Consider the following 23402-nt stretch of genomic DNA (forward strand, 5'->3'; position numbering starts at 1 on the left):
CGTAACAAAATGATAATTTTGGTTCACTTATGAAAGACAAACAAGTATTAGAATTGAAAGAGGTGCTATGGTTCATTAACATTTATTGTTATTGATTTTTATCAGTGATGACACAGTATTATAAGAGTACACATAAAATGTAGTGCAGATATCCAGGGTTAAACTTAACTACAAACTTTGCAATATAACAATCATTGATGACACAGTATTATAGGAGTAAACATGAAATGTAGTGCAAATAACCAGGGTTAAATTTACTTAAAAACTTAGCAATATAACAGACTTTGCTCTATCATCTTATACTATATATATATATTAACACGCTCCATCATCGTTAGACATTGCGCATTGTACTATTTTGTGCAATTTATTCCTGTCATTGGCCGGGTGTGTCTCAAGTGGGCCAGTGTAATTTAGTGCTGTTTTCAAGTCATCCTGTATCATTTTTGTCCATATTTTCTTATACTATCAATGGTTACATATCATACTATATAAATCTTCATTTCCATTGCTAACATACTACAATAACTTTCTGGGAAGCCCAACATATGACGGCGGTTCAAGGTATACTTACATTTTCCAGATACACAAGACATTCACCCATGATCCTTATGGGTGGTGATGTCATGAGAAATTAAACATAATGAGCCTTGATACTAACAAATGTTTCACAGCAGGGACACTTTCGTTTCGGGGTAAATTCATGTTTGTAAACTGCTCCAGGCCGTAATGTTTGATTGACAGGCGGTTGACACGGCAACGGGGCTATGATTACTGATGGAAGATTATCTGGTGACCTTGTGGGGATTCTAGGAGACTAGTAATATTAGATTTCTGTCTCAATGTATTTTGGTCTTGCTGAAAGATAACATAATTCGTCATTAATTATTTTATTATTTAAAAAAAATTGGTCTTTTTTTTCAAAACCAATAATTGCCCTGGATATTGATACTGTAATGACAAACAGTTTAGTTTTGAGTAGCGAACTAACACTGGTTTGAGTACGCACTGGTCACCCTCTGGTACACTTTCCCTCTAGTAGAGTGCATAGCTCACTCTGGGGTATAAGCACTCCCCATACATACTCCCAAAACTATCCCTACAAACCTATCCATGCGAGTAAACGCAACTACATTTTGGTCCTTCAACCACAATCATGATCTAGCTGTCAATCTACATTTCTTAAATAAGTAATCTAATAAAATAATCTATGTATAATAAATTCAACAATAATCTTTGTATTTTAAATTGCAATATATATATTCTTTTTATATTTTGACAGTTGACCATCGATTGTAAATCTGAGTATTTCATACCATTACCAATTGAAATATTTGTAATAAAAATTATAATAGATATAAAAAATGTCCCAGTAAAATTAAATTAATTAGTTTATATACTGTAGTACATCAAACCTCAACAGTTCTTTTATGAGATTACTACTCCCCTAGGGTCATTGAGGTCAAATCTGGGAGGGTAATATATGACCTTTAACCCAAGATAATGTTTGACAAGGCAGGAGGGCAGCACAGCGTTGGTTTGGCAATAGAAGGCAGCAGCTTTGTTCAAGTTCACCAGTAATAACTGTTGCTACTACACATCTACACACTTTCATCATCACTAAAGTCCAAGATCTAAAAGAACAAAATTAATATATAAATAGTGAGCTTTCATTTTCTGACAAACAATGCCATCAGTAGATCATTGTAGCCTTATGGTAAAAATGCTTGTTTTTAATAGTATTAGGGTTTAGGTTCGAATCAGTTTCCAGACCTTTTAAACCCTATGAAGAATAAGATTTAGTTTTAGCCGTCATTTCTGCAATTGGAAAGTTACGATACTTGCTGAATGTGCAAGAATAAACAAGAGTGCGACCTACATTCTATTATTATATTCAGAACAATGAAGCAAAACAGGTAACTAAAAATAAATGTATAATGAAATACAGAGGATCTTTGTGTATTCACACAGCTGAACGCAAATATACGCATTCAGTAAAAAGGTCAAGAAACTCGCGCCATATAAGGTAATATTCTCTTGTAAGTGGCAAGAGACACAATTTAGTATAATTCATCAGATTGTTCAAAATGCAAAAACATGAACTAAAATTGTAAGAAAAACAAAAGTCGATTGATGACATTTGACATTTTTATTTGCTAATAATTGTCTTACAACCCAACTCAGATTTATGTATAGCCAAAGTTATCTCACAGAATGAGCATTGATATCATAGTTTAAGTCATCGCTCAGAACAGCTTTGTACTGTACAAAATAGTATACAGTGTTTAATTTAGTATTTTTTGCTTTCAATAATCAGTACATATAAATGTACTGAACATGTTTGTAATAAATTGAAAGACAAAATATGAGAGCAAACGTAACAGAAAGCAGGTTATATGGTAGTTTACGACCTACTTAGCCTCACATATTGAAATCATTGACAATAACCGACTTTAACAAGCCCTTCCCTCGCCGCGCAAGACCTCACTAATAAAATCATTCTTAGAACGTAGTGTATGACATTTCCAACGTCCTTATACCAAGGGACGTACTTATCGTAAAGTTTCCTACGAGGATTCTGATTCCTTGCCAACGCAGCACATAAAGGGAGCAGCGAACGAGAGACGATGAAACATGCTAAACAACAGGTGTCAACAGGAAGTGATAACATCAAGTATTAAAATATAGGTCAAAGATCAGGAAACTTGCTGAATCTTACTATCTATGCAAATATATATCAAAACAGTTTTAGGTTTATTATAAAACATGTTAATTTGTAATATATATATCGCAACAGTTCTATGTTTATTATATTCTATTCCTTTTTTTATATATTTTTTATATATATATATATATTTTTTTTTTTCTTGCACTGATGAAGGGCTAGTATTGCCCGAAAGCTCTGCTAACTTTTCTGGCTGTTTTACTTTATCATTTTGATTTAGCTTTTCGCTTTTTTTTTTTGTATCTCCATTGAGATCCAGCCACTGATACCCACAGCATTGTCATTTTTTCAGTAATTTGCCTTTGGATTTATATACATATATATATATATATTTTTTGTGTAAACATTTATATTTTGTTTTTGTTCTGTGTTTTATTTGTTTTCTATGTGTTATATGACAATATTGTAACATACGGTGAGAGTCAATAAACATAATATAAAACTAAATTCGTTTTCATAATTCATTTTCATCTCTGCATTTTTGTAATATTTTATTTTCTTGTACGGTCCGACATCAGAACAGAATCAGATAAATCTCTTGACATTGAAGATGCCACTATCATAAAATAAAAATCCAGAAATCAAAATGTTTGAGCATGGACTTAATATAACTTTTTACCGATTATGTTTACTTCTCAATTAATTAGTAAAGCCTAGTTGATGTGTATCAACATTGTACTATTTAACCTAGTTGAATCATAGTACCTAGTTTTTTTCTATAGAATTGATGATTGAATTGCACAGATTCCGGGTGTAAATGTCTCTGGTTTCCATCAAAGCAATGTCCGTGTCGTTATATTTTGAAAGGGTCTATTGTTGTGCAACGTAACACATCTGACTAATATCAGAAAACCTATTTTTTTGGAGGGCAGTTTTATCTCAAATTTAAGTCAAGCATTTTAAATTTATTGATTTATTTATTGGCTGTGAAGGGATTATTAAAGTTAGCACGCAAACAAATTGTCTCAAATATCAACGAAAAAGTAATATTTGTTGCTAATTAAACACTGGTTTTAAAGCAGGAAAGAGATTACGTATCTTTATAAAGTTTTCTGAAATCTTGTCAAAGGTCATTTGCTTAGCAACGATATTCAATATTTAACTTGACCTTTGGCATTTGCTATAGGTTGAGAGTATCGCAGACTTTGTTACTCATTGAAATGGAAAGACTGGTATCAATATCTTTAAAAGTTTGAATAAACTTTTCTAAAATCAAGTAATTTGCTTAAAAACAGTTCGATAATCAATATTGAACTTGACCTTTGACATTTGCTATAAAGTTAAGAGTATAGTAGACTATTTGAAATGGAAAGACTGGTATCATGTGGTTCCTATCAACACATGAAAAACACATGTCAAATTAAACAAAGAATACAAACACGTTTAATTTAAATTGCTAATTTATAAAATATCATTAATTTAGATTTTTTTTTCTTTTTTTGCTAACAAGAAAATGTAGGTAATTTATTCATGGTAATTGGTTATTTCCTTGCAGAAATGGGTCCAAAATCAAGCTGTGGGTTGCACTAGCGTTAAAGTCTATTAGGTTGATTTATGAACCAATTTCTTTGCATAATTTGTTAATTACTTTAGCAAGTGGATACCACCTGTCTAGCTGATATGTTCTTAATTACTTGACAAATGTTATTTGCTATGGTTACTAAAGTTTGATTGACATGCGTAAATTAATTTTCTCAGTGAAAACTTAAAGGGAGTATTCCTCAGTGGTTTGCATTCTGATTTATTACAAAGGTTAATTTTATAATTAATTTAATTTGAATGTAATTCATTTCAATCTGTTTAGAGTTATGAAAAGAAAGTTAGAGCGGCATAGATTGAATGCCATACACTTTCAGTAACAAAATTAGGTCATATAATTGTACTTTTTTGTAAGTCTATTTATTATACTACTGTTGATTCTCAATGACTCGTCTGTTTTTAATACCATTGATTGAAATGAAATACTGCTAGATAATTAATAGGTCTAATTAAAGTTACATTGTAAACAAGTTTATTTAAAGTTAATTGATGTAAAATGATTTATGTAGTCGAATTTATTGTTTAAAATCAATTTTGATGAAGAGAATAATTGATAATGATTTAATGAAGATGTTTATGGTAATGATGTTAAGTGTATTGATGACAATGTTGATGATGAAAATAATAATGATGCTGTCAATTGAAATTTAATTTGATTTAATATAAGAAGAATGAATAAAGAAAGAGCATTTACACTCCATAGAAGCATAAAATGGCTTTTGACTGTTATGATATGGTATACAGTATAAGATCAAGGATAGAAAGTGTTGAACACAGTTTTGTTAAAACCAACTCAATAAAACAAGCCAGTGACGTAACAGCTATGAGTGCTCACTGGCTAAACCCAGGGGTCCCAGAGCATGAGCAGCCTTAATTCAACTACCCAGCATTGGAGATCCCATTAGGAGTGCTAAACTAAAGCCCTTTGCCACCTACGCTTATGCCACTGAAACAAGCATTTGTCATCATCTAACAAGCAAAACAAGTGATTACCTCTACCATATTAATATCCTCTTTCAGTTTATCTAGGCCTGTTACGGTTTCCAGATAACCCTGCTCATTAAAAGCTTGCTGGAGAAACTTGAAACCTTCTGTCTCGTACGCATTAATGATTGTGTCTGAGCACGCCGTACACTTGTCGAATGCGATGCTTGCTGGTAGCATGTTGTGGAAACGTGATAAAAAGCCACGAATCTGAAAGACACAATTATATTGCACATCAATTAAGTTCATTTCATTTCATTTATTTATTCGACCAATAAACAGATACAGAACAGAAACAAAGCACAATGGTCAGGGGCAACTAAGGCAAAACAAAATTTACTATAACTCAAAGAGTCAGTTGCCCCTTAAAAAACATCGAAATACAAAAAATATTGCACCAAGTAAAGTTACATAATCATTTGGTTTTAGGAGAGTTTCCAGTTTTGAGAGAGTTTATTTGGAGAGTTAAATTTATAAGTATAATATTGTTAGCAATTTTTTTTTCTCTCTTTATTTCGATAAACTACTATAATTTACGGTAGCTTATAAAAATGATTGACTCATTAAGAATGACCTACAGGGGCGCCCTCTAGTGTATTGTCTGTTTATACTGGAGATGTTTATCATTTCATGTTTGCTTTATTCATCATCCATCATTGAGCTACAGCGTTTTTTTCCAAACCACATTGAAATGTTTCATTGCATTTCTTAGTTATTTATAAACTACTTTCTTTTATCTCGCTTTACAAGGATATTTGTCTTTGATTTGACTCCCTGGGAATTGAGAAATAGAACAGAACATAGCGTTTCTCCTATCAAAGTGAAATAAGGGCGTTTAGATCTTGTTGATTATCAGTACCCTAGGGAGTCAACACTTGTTTGAACATTTCACCGATTATTAACCAACTCTTCAATCCGCTAAGTACACAAACAGCTGCCTATTCAAGTGTATGGCAGAACAGCATTGTGGGTATTATCCAGTGCATCTTAAATTTCGCTAAATCATTCGAAAACTATTTAATTTAACTTTTTTAGCTTCAATCAGCTGTTGCGTAAGTAGACCTGAAAATGTAAAATGATTTTGATATTTGTCCAGGGAATTCACAGAAATGAACAGTAAATTGTAAAAACACACGTTTGTGAGAATAACATGCGAAGATAACCGCAGAAAATTAATGAATCTGTTGAACATTTACACTGAAACTTGTTACTTAATTTCAAATGACCCATATATGAGAAAACATAGATTAGCCGACACAATCAGAAGGAAAACTAAGTATGCGCACAAGACTCTTGAACGTGTGTGTAAAGAATAAGAATTGCTATAAATAAACATTTTATGATTTTTCAATTAAATTATATAACAAACAAATTTGAACAGTGCTCCTTTAATTTGTTGTTCCGATCAAAAATGATGGAATACACAAACAAAACTGATTTAATAATTAAAGTAGTAAAAAATAGAAATAAAACATTAAATTCATTGAAGTATCTTAAAACTGATTTGCTTTTAATTTGGCTCAGTAGTTATTCATTGATTCATTATGAATACCAGATTTGAGCAGTCAAGTGCTGTCAAGGCGTCTTCCTGGGGCCTCCTCCATCAACACACGTTCTTTAAATAAAAAAGGGATACAATATCTATGAAGCTTAAATCACGTCATACATGTGGTTTTGAATACGTGTCAAATAATATCATATTTATCCAATAGAAAAGTCAAGTTCAAAATCTGTGAAACAAGTAATATAAGCTATTAAACAAACTGCTTTGTTGTTGCAACGTTCTGCGTATATATAGAACTCAATGCTGACCATGACAATTACAGAAAATAATATTATAACAATAAAAACCATATGACACCGGAGAAGAAGACAAACAGTGCACAGACTTAAAAGCATACAGAATGATTATCCTAGAACATTAAAACAAGTGAGCTGGCAAGAGCCATAGTAAAGTGTTTGTGAGTCACAGAGTCTGAATCCCCTGGGAGTAGGGGGCTCCTTAATGTCCAGGCTTAGAAAAACTTTCTGTAGAAAAACTAGGACTGTAACATGTAATTTTGAATCAGTTGATACAAAAACCTTTATGTTTTTTATTTGTACAGTGTTAGGTCTCTATTTGTTACCATCTCAATTTCCAATGGAAAAGTTTCTTTTTAATAATTTAGCGCACATCAAAATGGAACAATTGAAATTAAACAAGATATCATATTTATATAATACAGTGTCTATATATAGTGGCTTAAATAAAACCCCTCATATTGAGTCAAACCAACCTGTTTGGTTATACTTTACCATCACATGGTAATCCTAGTTTGAAACGATAAAAAGACGAGACATATTAATCAAATCAAAACTAATTTAATCGTGAAAACATTGTCTTAATTGAATCAAAAACAAATCTAATATTACCCACCAGATGGTTAAGTTAGTACGTACGCAAACAATTTGAGTCACGAAAGGAAGGGGGTCGGCTCAGAGCGAGAAGGGGGGTCGCCGGCCCAATTGTCTTATCGCTCTGGTTGTTCAACTCCAATATCAGGCCTATGCATGAACGGTGTCGTTTCCCCCTGGGGGTGACAGGATATGCTAATTTCAAATCCGCTTCACTCTCCCCTACCATGCCGTATTAATTAAATAAAAGTGCTAATATAAAGCACTAAGAGCTAACCGGTTAAGCAAGAGCCCAGATGAATGAATTGCAAGACAAGGTTAAACCAGTTTGATCAAAATAAGATTTGATTGAAGTATTAATTGCTTCAAACATTTTGAAGGTTCACTGATCGAGGGTAGTGTCATTTAAAACAAACATTCAACTTATATAATCACTATAAATTATTTTAAATTATTTTTCATTTATTTATTCAAATTCAAAACAAAACAGATATAAAGGCAAAGAAAGGATAATTCCTACAAACAGGTACACAAGCTAGTTGGCCAACACAAAACAGACAAATAAAAACAAATTAATTATTTGCTTATTTTTATAAAACACCATAAAAAAGATCAAAAATATTAATTTAGTGAATAAATGAAAAAATGAATAAATTAAGAAGAAATATTTGAAAACAATTAATGAAATTACAATTTTTTATGAAAGTTTCGATGATATAAAATAATTTGTATAAAAAGCTAAAAAATGAACATATATACTGTAGGAAATAACATTAGAAGGCGCCTGTTGAGACGACAGGTTCGTCAAGTGTGGCCGACCTTCGATGTTCCTCAGACATCCTACAATAAATTTAAACCTATTAAAATATAAACGATACTAAACATCACAACTAAATAAGCTTATAAAGATGAACAATAAATTATCTTTATCTTTTCAACCATCTGTCAGTGAAAATTTGACATTTGATTGAAATTGAAGAAAAACGAACATGGAAAATTTAAAAATATTATATGAGATGAGTTTGCAAAAATAAAATGTTTAATAATTATGGTTTGGATGTTTTCGGAAACATTTTTATGAAAGATAAACATTTTTAAAATTGTAAATAAACTGGAAAATGTTAATATTCATATGAGGCACTTTGCTTAGTGTAAACATTTAATTTATTTGGTCTTCTTGACAACGGGTAGACTGATAAGAAAGATACAATATGTCTCATGTGGACATGATTGCAAGGCAGACCGCCTAACACTATGGGGAAGTGGTCGGCCCAAACAGACAACACCATGGGGAGGGAAGGAGTGAGAAAATATATCATGTTCTTATGATTGTCATATAAGATTGGAGGACAATTAAGTGAAATATAGGGAGCAGTGGAGGAAAGGAAAAGTGGAGGAAATGAGCGGTGGAGAATGAGGAAAAAATGATGAGATAAAAATAGTGATAATGGAATATACTGTTAACAACTCAAAGAACTTAGGTACTTATATATATTCGTTAACTTTAACAATTCCAAGAACTTAGGTACTCATATATTCGTTACCTTAACAATTCCAAGAACTTAGGTACTCATATATATTCGTTAACTTTAACAATTCCAAGAACTCATATTTGCACCTCAACAAAAGCAGTATCAATTTGTCTATATCATGAATCTCATAAAGGGAGCTACTGTACATAATCAAATATAGTTTGACATTGTTAAAATATTCAGAATTCTTCATTTGTACATGGTTTGCTGGTAGGATTTAGTCTTGATTAGGATCCATGCTGAGAAATAAATTAATGAGGCTTAACAAAGACCATCTTCTATCTTGTCACCTGTCAGTAGGCTAATAACAATTAACTTAGATCCAGTTCTACAATACTAATTCAAATCCTAACAAAACTACATTCACAAGCACTAGTAAAACAAGCAAACAAAATAAAATATAATAGTAATACCAACCGAATGAATCTTTTTAATGAAGCAAACAAAACAAATAATTATTTGATATCATTTTAGGGTGTATTTTGCGATTGTATTTAGGCAAGTACAGTATTAATATGTACAGTAGTAGTAAAATCATTCTTTATTTCAAATATAAAACATAAGAATGTAATAAACATTGTAGGTCGCAGCTTAGAGGACCAAGCATAAGCAGGGCAAAGTAAGACAACAATTACAAAACACTTAAAAGGTAACAAATATATGTTTGGTAATGGTAACTTTGCCACTCATACGAATTCATGTTTAATCCTGAGAAAACAACTCACAAGCACTCGTAAAAACGGTAAACAGTAAAATATATATATATATTATGGTGTATGTTGTGTTGATTGTTAAAGGCTAGTAAGTTCTGCATAAACTTCCAGGGACCAGATACATGGATGCAAGTCAGTGGTCCGGTGAACTAATCAAAATCAGACGTGACTGGACAGCAGTGACGCTTCTATTTGGACATGTGTGAAAACATGATATAATTGATTTGTCCGACTTGACACAGCAAGAATTAATATATAATCACAGTAATTGATTGTATGATTGATGTCGCACTGACTTAGGTGTGAACCCACTGTTACTGAGCACTGGACGATTCGGGTGGTTTCTCAGTCGAGACAAATTGGACGAGTTAGAAGAAAACAAGAAAGATGTCATCGTAATTAAACATAATTAAATTTCTTTATACATTTGGGTTGTTATTGGTGGTCAACCTATTACTGCAGTTGACTTTGAGACAGTGTGAGCATCAGATCACAGTTGATTTCACACTAGATGTAGGTTCTATTAACCCACTTTCTACTCATCTAGGCCTCATGATATGGCCAGTACAACAAAAAACTAACATATTGAAAACTCTAAATATATTAAAATTGAAATAAAGGGAATAAACAAAGAATTTAACCATACAATATTTAAGATGAATGAATGAATAAAAGTGGTGGTAAACCACAAAAGAGAAAAAAAATTAATTAACCAAATAAAAAAAAATTGGCAAACAGCAACATTATCTGTTCCTTTGGTTCCTATAAATTAATCAGACCACTACATGATCTCCATGTTTGTTTTCTAAACTAATTCAAAAGTAATCCCACAAGCTCAGCGCTAAACTGTTCAATATCTCTTGCTAACTCAAAAGTAATCCCACAAGCTCAGCACACATCAAATGTTATAAACTAGTCCAAGTTAAATTAAAAATGGCAGGGAATGATGAATAAGTTTTTTTAAGAAGAAGAAGGTCTTTTCCAAATTGGAGACACGCCAAAGTTTGGGGCCAAGAAAAACCAGCAAACACACTCCAGGTCCTCAGTCGTGTTTATTAAATAAAGAATGAAATGATAGAACGACAAAGACAGTAAAACAAAGTGTGAAAATGCAAGTGTTTTGGGGCAATGAAAGGACGTCTGTGGACGTCCAGAAACCAACACAGTTAATTGACCTTACATAAGACAGAACCTGGTTAGAATCACAACGTAACCGCAAGATGTCACTAAGGGTCAGTTCTGTATCGGTCACGTTTCACCTTTTACTAAAATGTCCTGTATTATCTGATAGTATCATGAGATTAAAATAATTATTTATCATTTTAAATATATTTCACATCAGCAAAATATTATCTTTCAAGTGAATTATCTCCACGCTGTAGATTAGCGCCAAGCCTACCAATAATTTTTATTCAGGGTCAGGAACAATATCAAAGATACGTTTTTTTTTTAATGTTTTTTTTTCGTTCTGTAATTAAAAGAAAATCGGTGGTACTTTATGCTGACAATCAAATGATGTCAGACAGCTGAAGGCATGGACTTTTGGAAGTGACTGGAAAGGTTTAGTGATGAGAACTTAAAATGTCATTTATATGTCACGATATTTGACTGCAAGGGATCTCAAACAAAGAAATCAAAACCAAAAACAGAAATCTTTTCAAAGTAAACTTTTGAAAAAAATTTAGGTTAAAAAATAATCCTCAAAAAATACAATTTAATGAAATAATGTGACCAACAAATTAAATTTAATAAAAGAAAATTGTACCACTAAAATGATTACCATATTTATAATGTTATCATAACTTGAGCAGAATCTGATTGTTGGTATCAGTGAGTGACAGGGAAACGTAGAACAGAGTCGAAGAAAGAGTGGTAATATCCAGTATAGTAAGACACTTTGATTGATAGCTAACTGATTGACAGACATATGTCAACAAACTAACATTATAAGGATGAATGGAAAAAAAAAGTATTAAAAAAAACCTTTTCAACAGCGAGCTAAAAATAAAGTTAATTTTAGATCAATAGCACTCTATATGAATTGAATTAGTTTTTAATATCAAATAAAATTAATATTATTACGAATACAGTACTATGATTCGCAAATTTGATAATCTCACCAGAAGACTGTGTGGATTAGGCAAAACATATAAAATATCTAATTGCGCTTATCAATTTGGTCGGCTGCTAGGGCCCCATGCCAATTTGGGGGACTGTCAGGTCCCCTTTGACCCCATTGTCAATGGGGGTCAGTGTCCCGTTGCTACTGCTGATGAATCTCAGTTGTCATCTTATAACCGTCTGCCAGTACAGTGTGGCTGTCAGTCCCTTTTGCCTCTATAGCCATTGCCAGTTTACAGCGATTTCTTCAGTCCTGGATATCCAAGTTGCACTTAAGTCCCAATGGGAATCGCAATAGTCAGGTTCATCTGTATGACTACGTATGTGCCACTGGGATTACTATACTCCCTGACAGCTATATAAGAGATGAGTCGTTAGTGGTTCTTTACTGAGATACACAGAGTATCCCCTTGAGGGTTCAGATGTCAGGCCTGGCTAAGTGGATCTTTCATGAAAAATCATGGTAAAGTGCGGCCTATCAGAGCAGATATGAAACTCAAAGTCAAAACACAAATGCACTGTAGTGACCCACAGTTGACTTTGCACAGAAAGTCAATTTTCAATAGGAAAATAGACACAAAATCTTTGATAATCAATCAAGAAGTTTGATTAACAATAACAAGTCTAATTTTAGCTTGTCTGACCTAGTACTCAATTTGGTTAAAAAAAACATTTTTTTTAATCTATCAATTTTCCGTTCTACCATTCTACATAGAATTTCTTGTCTTATCCGCCCAAAGCTAGGTGGAGCCAATTCCATTGCAGCCTTTTTCGCTCTGTGATGTTTTTTTTCGAACAAAGAACATCCCATGCATCTATCAGCAACTTTGACAATAAAAAATATCTTTATTTGAAATGTGATTCACAATTTCAATATTGTTGATGACAATTTAAAAAAGTGACAAACGTCAACGCTTCAATGCTATTTTATATTTGTTTTGACAATCAAAGTTTAAGAATTGATCCATGACGTCAAACTGATTCATTCTCATCTTGCTATTGTTTTGATGACTGGGTCAAAAACAACCATTGTTGTAAATTTCAAAAGGTTTTGAGAATCAACTTTGAAGAAATGTCACTTGTAGTGACAATTTCTGATTGAAATTTGTCATCGTTTCTATTGTTATTACTTCTCAGAATGACACATGTCATTTCAAGATACTTCATTTTTGAATTGTTATTTTGAATCGACTTCCGAGAACCGACGCTTGTCAACGATCATTCTCACCTTTGACCTCTTATTCAGTTGTCGCTTCCTTTCTTAGCGATACTTCCAGGATATTTTTCAAAACACATTAGCAAAACAGCATAAAAGACAGTTGAACGCTAATTACTTCAATATAAGTGTCTCATTAATAGGAATAGTGTTAACATATGTGTCCCCTTCATAGGATCCAGTAGTAGCACTGTTGCCTATTTCCCTTCATTTTTCATTAGGAAAGTCTTTAATAAATACATTTTTTATAATGTATATAAAACTAATGTAATGTAAGGATCATACTATCCTTAAACAAGGCCATATACATGGCTGCAGTCGCGTGCTCAAGTTAGTGTTTACCGACCAACCGAACGACCAACATAGTGAGCTGTATAGTCACGTTGCACGCGACTAAAATTGGTTAAAATCAGGATCAGGTCTAAAATAAAATAGGGTATAGAAAAAAAACAAATAGATATGTATTGGATACCTGAATAGATTATGGCTAGCAAACTAGGATATAGAAAACAAAACCAAATTCACATGAAATTCGCAAAGTGGTCTCAATACTGATCATACTTTGCTTCCTGATGCAAAGACACTTCATACAAATTATCATCATATTCCCATGAATATGCAAATCATACCTAAGGTGTAGAATGTATTTCCAGTTGAAATGAACTGAGAGAGTTAAAGGAAAACCATGTTTCCTGGAATGCGGTAAACGGAGTGATTGTTGGCGCGATTTAGCGATAACCTCTTTAAAACGTCCCATAAGAAAATACGTCAACAAGTTTAAGTACATATCAAAAACGCAAGTATTAAATTACAACTGTCAAAATCTCATTCGCAATTAACAAAAATACTTTTCTTCTATATTCATAAATTGATAAACGATAGTACAGTGTTAATTAGGAGCAATTACATAATCCTAATAGGGACTTGAACCAACAATCTCCAGATTACAAACCTGGCAGTCATACTACTGGACCACCAAGTTTAATCTTACAATATTCAATAAATTTAGTGAATAGATTTTCATCATTTCTCTTTATTATTAAAACATTTGTAACATAATGAACAGTAATTAGTAAACTAATTAAAACCAATTATGAAACTAAAAAAGCTTTGATTAAATACCATCAGCAGGACAAGACACAATTGACCATTAACTAACCGAATTGACCATAAACAACATGATACTAATTATTTAAATTACAAAAACAGAGAGGTCTACATGTGGTCAGTGAATCAGCTGCTAGTACCCTAGATCAACTCAAAACACACTTGACCCTTGGTCAACTCAAGATGGACATTGCCTTGCCCGAATGTAATATTCAACTAATGATTGTTTTAAAGTATAATCTATGTTATGATAAGGCAAAGGAAAAATGTTTAATAAAATATCATTTTATCAAATTCTCAGGGGAAAAATAAGGTAATTTTGTTTATCAACATTGAATATCAGATGAGAAAACGTTGCGTCTACCACCCTTGGTCACTTTGTGTTGGACATTGCGACTACCACCCTTGGTCACTTTGTGCTGGACACTGCGCTGCTAGCTGGATATAAACAAATCTAGCTGGACATACTGTGTTTATAAACTGGATTGATGTTAGATTAAAAGACCGACAGCTTCTTTATGGTCAATGATATTATAGCGGTCAAATTTTCTTGACCACTCCAGGTGTGCTGACAGACCAAACATGATCTTAAAGTTTCAAATGGTAGTGACCTTGTTTGTAAAAACTTATACATTGTTATAAAAGAATACATACAGTACTAATGACTCACTCCTAACAGTTAAAACAAAATAGTTGTTTTTGTTTACCTGGTGTGGCACAAGGCCCAGAGGTGAGGATGCTTGTGAGGTCATGTGATCATCTTTGGAACTGGTATCAGCTGGTGCATATCCCCTGAAAAAAATAGAAAATATTTATCTTATATTGAATAAAGAAAATAAACCTAGTTATATTGCGTCTACAAACAGGAATAAACAATAAGTATGTGTGTAGAGAAGTGTGACTGTTTGATAATGAAATTTATCTTACCCCGATGGATGCTGAAGTATGCTGACCAGTAGCTCGACGGCCAGAGCTGCTGCTATCATGGACATACCAGGACGAGAGACAGTACACTGCTGGTCAAGGGTTCGGTCCTTGGTCGACTAATGATAATAAAACGTATATTGATTAATAGTATAAGAAAAAGGGAAGTTTGTTTTAACAGCTTTTCTGCCGTGAAACTAGCATTCAGAAAGTTTGAAACATTATTAATTAAACATTAATATTTTACTTACGTCGCCAGGAGCAACTACATCATTACAAAAGTAGCATCCCAACTGATGGCCATAAATTGTAGAATTCAAGATGTTCGTTGTCTTAGGCTCCGCTGAAGCCGCCGCCGTCGCTCCTTCAGCCTCCGACACTTCTTCAGTTGTCTTTATTTGTTCCTCTTCTTTAGTCTTTTTGAGTCCATGTCGAACCACCATGAAAGTATCAAATCCCAAGGCTGCATTAATAACAAGCTGTTGTACAGAAAACGTATTATTTGTACTTGCAAGAATTTAGCACAAGTCTTCTCTGAAAAACATTAAACTTTGTGCCATTCCGAACTTTTAAAGGCCAACTAAGACAGCATTGTACGACGAGGCCCGACAAGTCGTCTTGTCGGGAGAAAATTAACCATTCTCAATTTGACCTAAAAATTAGACAAGACAACTTGTCTCGTCGGGATTCAACAGCATCGATGAGTCAAGATGTTCCGTTAGGCCTCGTTGTACAACGTTGTCCGAGTTGGCCATAACCATATCAGGAGACATGGATATAGTAGTATCAGGATAGATTATATAAGTGTTTTAGGTACTTTGAATGGAAATGACACGGTGAAGCTAGCCATGTTTTAAAAAAGAATACAGGAGATTTTCCACACATAAATTTGATCTAATTTTTGTTCAGAGCGTATACCAATAACAATAACATCTGAAAACATAAAACTGAGAATGTCCAGTTTCGGCAAAGCTAAACAGTAATACCTTTCTTTTACTAGCAGCTATGACAGTTGGCAGCCATCTACTTTCCCTTGTGTCCATCAATAGAAACACAACATCGTGACTAGATATCAACTGCTCCAGCTGGACAACCGCATCTTTCACTCTCTCTACTGCTTCATCTGCAAAAAATTCAATAAATATATCAATTTAATAGATGAATAACAATTAAAATACAGTAAATATATTTAATTTCACCTATAACTACATTTCTAAATGTTCATCAAATAAATTCACCAGTAGTTCCTACAGGATGTCCTGGCATTGGAATGGAGAATTCATGTCCCACAGCATTCTAAAAGATAACAATGTAATATGTAACATTTAATGTACTGATATCCAAAGATAATTGTTAAGACCTAGTACTGGTTTAAAATACGTACCATACCGAGGCAGATTACTCGGTTAGAAAAATTTTAAAAATCTCATTTTGTATCCAGTTAACTCTCTTAATACCGGACACCTGGGCAAATATGTCTGGTTTTTTGAAAAGTCTGGTATGTGTTTTTAATGGTAAAATGGAATTTGGGACCTTTTAGTCCGCAAGAAAAGTCTGGTATTGGGAGAGTTTCCGGTTTTCAGGATGTCCGGTATTGGGCGACTTGACTGTATTATGTCTTAAACAAATAGTGGAAAGCGCAATCTCTGAATGATGGAAAACATTTAAGAGAAGGTGTAACAATACTTACAACTCCTGGAAATATCTTCTTTAATTTTTCTGCGGCAGTTTCTGCTTTTAGTTTACCACCAGCCTGTGAATCTTCAAAATCAAACAAACTCTGGCGTACTGGATTCGAATACGATATCCTAGAGTTATCCACCAGGGTAATATTTCTAACACCCCATCCCTGCAAACAAAAATAACAAGTCATTTCATTTGTAGAGAGAAATAAACTTAAAATGCAAAAAAAAAGAGAAAAAACAAAATCTGTCAGGATTTCAAAATTATAAGTAATGATTTTAAACTATATAATCTGCACCTATGATCTTAAACTTTATTATTAAATTCTTACGAGTAGGTTTCTAGCTACATTGCAGCCTAGGGTACCTGCACCGAGCAACAAGCATCGTGTCTGAGCTACTTTATCCAGGTCAAGCGAGGGCATCAGTCGCCATCGCATCAGCTTCAAGTTAAGATCCACCGATGATTCTGCCAGCCTGTGTGAAAACAACAACAAAATCACATTACATCATTTTGGAATAAAATAACTACAAAAAATATCACACATCATTTCGGAATAAAATAATTACAGTCGAAAAAGACGATAACGATACAATAATGAACTGACCTGGCAGGATCCATACTGGAGCTTAGATTCACCATCCTTGGCGCTAATTTCTGCTTGGAATTTTTCTCCCAACCAACACATTTTGGACAAACTAAAATAAAGCAAGGCTTAACTACGTAAGTTTTTGTATTGTATATCAACTACTTTACGTTTTTTGCTAATACATGTTACGCTCATATGCAAACTAGCATTCAAAATTTGAACATAAACATAATTTTCTGTTTGTGGTTTCTGCATAAAGCTCTGTCTACACTATCAAAGTGAATGTGACAAAAAAGTGTGATGTGCCCAAATATGGTAGCGATGATGCTCAGATATGGTAGCAATATGACAGCATCGCGTCCATATATGGGCACTTCACTTTTTTTGTCATTGTCATTTGATAGTGTAGACAGAAATTTAGAGTTTGTGTTGCCTGCAAAAAGCTAAAAATTTGGTTATAAAATTCACCTGTTTGTTCTTTCATTGAAGTGATTTTGATACGAAGCACAACACTGTGACCAATGCTACGCTTCCCTTCCCGTGTTCTATCACGGTAACACACAACTTCCAGTTCGTCTAAACTGTCGCCCCTTTAATAGAAATATTTAAAAAACTTTACATTTAATTTGGTTTTTTAAGCACTCAATGTCTTAAAAAATATCAAATATGTTTTGAGTATGATTAATACAGATTATCATGACAACAACATCCACATGCACTATTGTTTAAGAGGCTGCCATATTTCTACATTTATTTCACTATGACCTGGTAAATACATGGTATTATTAAGCACTCAATGTCTGGGACTACGATAGAGCAGAGACTCACAGCAACTCAATTATTACTGTTCTTGTTGCCGTCTTCTTCTGAGACACATGGCCATCATTGATGGATACTTATGTATTTTGTCATTTTGTTTTGTTTTGTTTTTTGTTTGTTTTATTCGGTACTCAAGAAATACAACAAAAATACCAGGATGACCCATAAAGCTGAAACAGCTTAATTCCAATGGGGTCCTTTAAACAAGCAAGTTAGATAATAATGTGTACATTATAAATGCATACTAATACAATAAACAGAAACATCCATATACAATATACAATTATCATCAGCATGGTTAATGCACAATACCAAAGTGAACCTTTAACGCACGTTTATATTCAATTAATTTTTGTATACTCTTGATATCGGAAGGTAGATCATTCCAGTCTTTAATAGCATTATAATAAAATGTTTTAGAGGCTTGGCCTTTAATATTTGGAATTACAAAGTTTACATCGGATTTCTTTGTACTATGAGTGTGTCGATCAGAAATCTTTGTAAATTTATGTATATGTATATTTATTTTTTTTCATTAAAAATAATCAATATAATTCTTCTTACCAGTGATACGATATAAGAGCTAAGTAGTTCCGCAAGGGCCAGCCTGGATTGCTCTCAAGAGTACAGGGATCACAGAAGCCTATTGAAACCTAACAAAAAAAACATTCATTTTATACAGCATGACAGTGACAGATATGAAAGTGGATGGAATGTTTAATTATTATGATTTTAGAAGACAATAAATTACTTTCACTTTCGATCATTAAGATTCAAAATATCTTCTGTAACTTTGTTTTGTTTGCATGTCATACATGTAGATCCTGCCTTATTGTGGGATACTCTTTTTTTATAAGATTTTATATGAATTTTACTTGTGAAAATGTGTAGAAATAAAGAATATTTGAAAGTGTTACCTTCTTTTGATTATTAAAATATTCTTTCCAACATTTTGGAGTTGAAAGACTGAAGCCATCGTCCAACTCTTTGATGATGAAAAAGCCAATACCAGGATGCTCCTTACTAAATGCGTCATAGGCACTCTTGAAACTATCCACCTAAATAAAATATTATAATTATGATTTATTAAACATTCTAATAAATGCTACTCCTGATGAAGTGTTTTGAGTATGATTAATACAGATTATCATGACAACAACATCCACATGCACTATTGTTTAAGAGGCTGCCATATTTCTACTTATTTCACTATGACCTGGTAAATACATGGTATTATTGTGGAATGGAGCGGTCGCACAGTGGTTAGCAAGGTTGCTGTACAGTTTCTAATTTGATTATTGAAACTGTTACCTTCGACTCCGCCCAATGTTGGTCCAACAGCACAGGTTGCCCTATCAATCTAGCACCCTCAATCAGGCAAATAGCGGGGAATGCAAACCAATAATAGTACTGGTACTTCTTAAGATCCTGAAAAGAAAAATTTTCAATATTAAAACAAATTTACTAACGGATGACTATTTGGTAGCATGAATGCTAGTTTATAAAATCTTGATTAAGAATCACACAACAACTATATACGGTGTATTAAGCTCTGTCTACACCATCAAACTTTATGTGAATTGCCCATATATGGACATGATCATGATCACTACCATATTTGGGCACATTACACTTTTTTTGTCAAACTAGTTTGATAGTGTAGACCAACTGTAAAATGGTAGACTTGAATGACATAAATATCAATATTATCAAAAGATAGTATTACTATGGTTAACTTGTTACACATGGCAGATTTAGATTTCTCACAGGACTAGTAATACTAGTTACTTACTGCATAGGTTAATAACAAAAACTTGGAAAGTAAACTTGGATCATTGATAGCTCTTCCAGACACAATATCATCCCACATCTATAAATAAATTATAAATTAAAAATAGATAAATTACAAATTAAAAATTATAAATTAGAAATAGATAAATTACAAATTATACATTAGAATATAAAACACCATGAGTGTAAACAATTGTGACATGATGTAACTACATTAGTTCAAAGGTCATCACAAATTAAATGTTCTGTATTACCTGCTGGGCAGCATCTTGTAATAGGATTTTCTTATCAAAATTTTTAAAGTCATCTACTGTATTGGTGTTGAAAAGAGTACCATTGGACGGAAAACAGTGTGGTGGGATGCCTTTGCTTCTGTAAAGGAATGACAAAGATGAAAATATTAAAACAAGACATGAAAGATGAAAATGGATCCCCCAGTCTGTTTTAAGGCCAGGCCTACTTTTATATTTAACACAAGTTGCATACACCTCTTGAAGAAACACAAAGATAAAATGTTAATAGTAAGAAAGAGTCTTACTTGTCAAAGGCATCAAATTCTAAACACAATCTACTTGGCATACCACTAGGATCACCTGTAAATGCAAATGACATAAACAAATTAATATATTCATCAAGAATAAATTTACACTCTCTAGGCTCTCTCCCTCATCTCTACCAATTAGCCACAAGGCAAGCATCCCCAGCTATTCTGAATAATAATGTAATATTAAAAAATTTTTATAAATATTATTTCAGTAATTATTTCAATACATAGCATTTTTCAAAAAATTATCAAAGAAACAAGGAATTAGTTCTTAGGAGATAACAGAAAAATTTCAAAAACGTGGTTTGTTCCCGGATCTAAGAGGACAGACAGAAGATCATTCACTAGCCCAAATTTCGCAAAAGTATTACCATTATAATAATATCCAGTGATTTCTTTTGGTTTGTCATCAAGCCTGTATAAGTTTAGTTTGTTCTCACTGAGTTTGTGCCAGAAGCCGGTATCAAGAGCACTACTGAATGGCGCAAACTGCAGCAGGCAATCTGTCATGTTGGCCATCTTCAACTGTAGTCACCCTGAAAAAGACAATCACTATTGATTGAGGGAGGTTATGAAAATGTATAAATAATATTAATAAATAATGATAATAATAATATAAATAAATATGATGATCCAGGGACCATTCAGCCCAGGTCTGATGAGACGGTGCATCCAACTTTTCACACCAAAAAGTATTTATATATAATGCTAAATGGGCCGCAACGTCCAGGTACGAAACGTCCCTGGGTCGAATCGTCCCTGCCTGGCTTGGCTCTGGGCAGAATCGTTTCGCTATCGGTAGGGCCTATTAGCCTAGCTTTCCAGCTAGATTAACTAGCAAGGCAAAAGGTGAAAATTGATAACTGCAGTCAGAACATTTAGCCTAATAGTAGGTCTACGCCTAAATACAAATTAATTACTTTAAATGTACAAATTATAGGCTTAGTTAGGATAAAATACAAACCTAAAAATAGGCCTAGGCCTATCTCCGTTTATAAAATTTATCAACGAGGTATGAAACGCAAATGTGGCCAAATTGTGTATCATCACTATTTAAATTTACGCACAAAGGATTCTCTTGTGCAATTAATTTGAAATTGCGCAAGAAAATTGTGTGAGGAGACGGGATCAGGATTTTTTTTATTATTATTGGTAAATTATAAATATTGTTTTAATTTAACAAAACAATTTAAAAAACACAGCACACAAACCTTTTTTAAAATATAACTGTAATTTATTTAGGCTGAATAATAGTGTTGGATTTTATTTTCTGTTGTTGATTTCACAAATAAACACAATATTAGGCTTATGCATTTAATGCAATTCTATTAAAACCAAATATTATTAAGTTATGTGCATTATTTTTATCCTAATATGATAAAATTACATACAATTTATTCTAAATGTTCTTAATAAACACGGTGTTTACATTTATACATATGATTTAAAACATTGCAAGAGATATACATAATACAATACCATCTATCTATCTACCATACTATCTTTGTGACATCAGTCCCACAGAACCAAACACTAAACTGTTTAGTACCTATATATTATATAATATAAAATCCTCTCTAGTGATGGTTAATAAAATATATTTGCTATTGTTATACTTTTTAGTAATATAAAAACAAAATCATTATCAGTATTAATATTTGTTTTTAAATGTTTCAACAGCTTAATCTCACTACAGTGGTCACCTTCACAATCCAACAAAGTGTCTTTTTTAATAGGAGATGACTGTGGTGTTAAAACATATATTTCCTCTCATTCGTTTAATGGAAAAGTGTCCCCTGAATAGAGGTGACCTAAAAGAGGGGTTCTACCTTAGTTTAATTAAGTGTACAATTGATAGGAGGTATACCCTACAAGAATCAATCAATCAATCAATTAAAGTAACATTTATTTCTCTTATAAGTTCATAATAAATAAAAAGTAAAACAGTAAATGATTAAAATAAGAGGGGCAAAATTCCAAAAAAGCAAAGCTTGTATAAGGCAGCCCATAAACAAGACACAAACTATAATGGAGAATTTTTAGTTTCAGGGTACCGAAAAATGCTTTATAAAAAACTACAATAAGTTAAAGGATAATTACACATAACTGGATAGGAGGAGTCATTTCAATTTAAAAGAAAAACTCTTCTTTGATAAAGCACTTTTGATAGGAACTGGTACATTATCCCAAACTTATGTTCTATATCAGTTTTAGAAGTCTTTATGAGAGTGATGCAGATTGTTCAATCGTACCGCCGGTTTCAAACCTTGGATACGGTGTATCCTGCACACGTACAGACATTTTCTGGAATTTCCTTTGAATAGCATCCACAATTGCTGTCACACCCAGATGAAAACTTGGTAGCCGCCACCAATAAACCAAAGGGTTCAACCCTGCCTGAAGTGTCAACAACATCATAGGGATACCCTGAGCGATTGTTAATGAATCCACCGCTTGAATTTCGGTTTCAGAAGAAAACACCGCTTGCGGAAATGTGATACAGAGCGGCGACCAGCAGATGACAAATGTCGCAGTTAAAAATAATAAAAGTTTTGCAACTTTTTCATTCTCTAACCGTCGTTCCTCAGTCATGAATGCGGATGATTTCGAGAGAGATTTCAATATGGCTATGTTTAGAATTATGATGATTATCGCTATGCCAAATATTAAAACAGGACTTACAATGAATCCAATGATGGCAAAAGATATATACATTGGCAT

General features: G+C 32.9%; 2 protein-coding genes and 1 long non-coding RNA gene across 3 annotated transcripts in view; 2 read left to right on the plus strand and 1 right to left on the minus strand.

The window, feature by feature from the left end:
* Nucleotides 1-23402, plus strand: part of LOC144856010 (uncharacterized) — a 207956-nt gene that overhangs the window by 77187 nt on the left and 107367 nt on the right. The window lies entirely within an intron of this gene.
* Nucleotides 1-23402, plus strand: part of LOC144856000 (uncharacterized) — a 91798-nt gene that overhangs the window by 40265 nt on the left and 28131 nt on the right. The gene's annotated exons all lie outside the window — the stretch shown is intronic.
* On the minus strand, nt 112-21672 carry LOC144855967 (ubiquitin-like modifier-activating enzyme ATG7). Its single transcript, XM_078713936.1, has 19 exons — nt 21646-21672; nt 21053-21217; nt 20676-20730; nt 20392-20509; nt 20139-20216; nt 19658-19774; nt 19264-19404; nt 18911-18999; nt 17996-18117; nt 17546-17636; nt 17270-17414; nt 16946-17104; nt 16494-16551; nt 16242-16378; nt 15507-15734; nt 15259-15374; nt 15039-15123; nt 5258-5458; nt 112-1634 (listed from the first exon to the last, which is right to left on the minus strand). The coding sequence occupies exons 2-19, from the start codon at nt 21198-21200 to the stop codon at nt 1602-1604; spliced, it is 2121 nt and encodes a 706-aa protein (XP_078570062.1). The 5' UTR covers nt 21201-21217; nt 21646-21672; the 3' UTR covers nt 112-1601.

This window comes from Antedon bifida, chromosome 11 (genome assembly GCF_963402885.1).
Source record: "Antedon bifida chromosome 11, ecAntBifi1.1, whole genome shotgun sequence".
NCBI classification, from domain to species: Eukaryota; Metazoa; Echinodermata; class Crinoidea; order Comatulida; family Antedonidae; genus Antedon; species Antedon bifida.

Coding starts and splice junctions, on each gene's coding strand:
- LOC144855967 (XM_078713936.1), bottom strand. CDS start 21,200: ATGGCCAACATGACAGATTGCCTGCTGCAGTTTGCGCCATTCAGTAGT. Junction 16,379..16,493: donor ACATCCTGTAGGAACTACTG/GTGAATTTATTT, acceptor AATTTTTTGCAG/ATGAAGCAGTAGAGAGAGTG. Junction 1,635..5,257: donor AGGATATTAATATGGTAGAG/GTAATCACTTGT, acceptor TTGTTCTTTTAG/ATCTTGGACTTTAGTGATGA.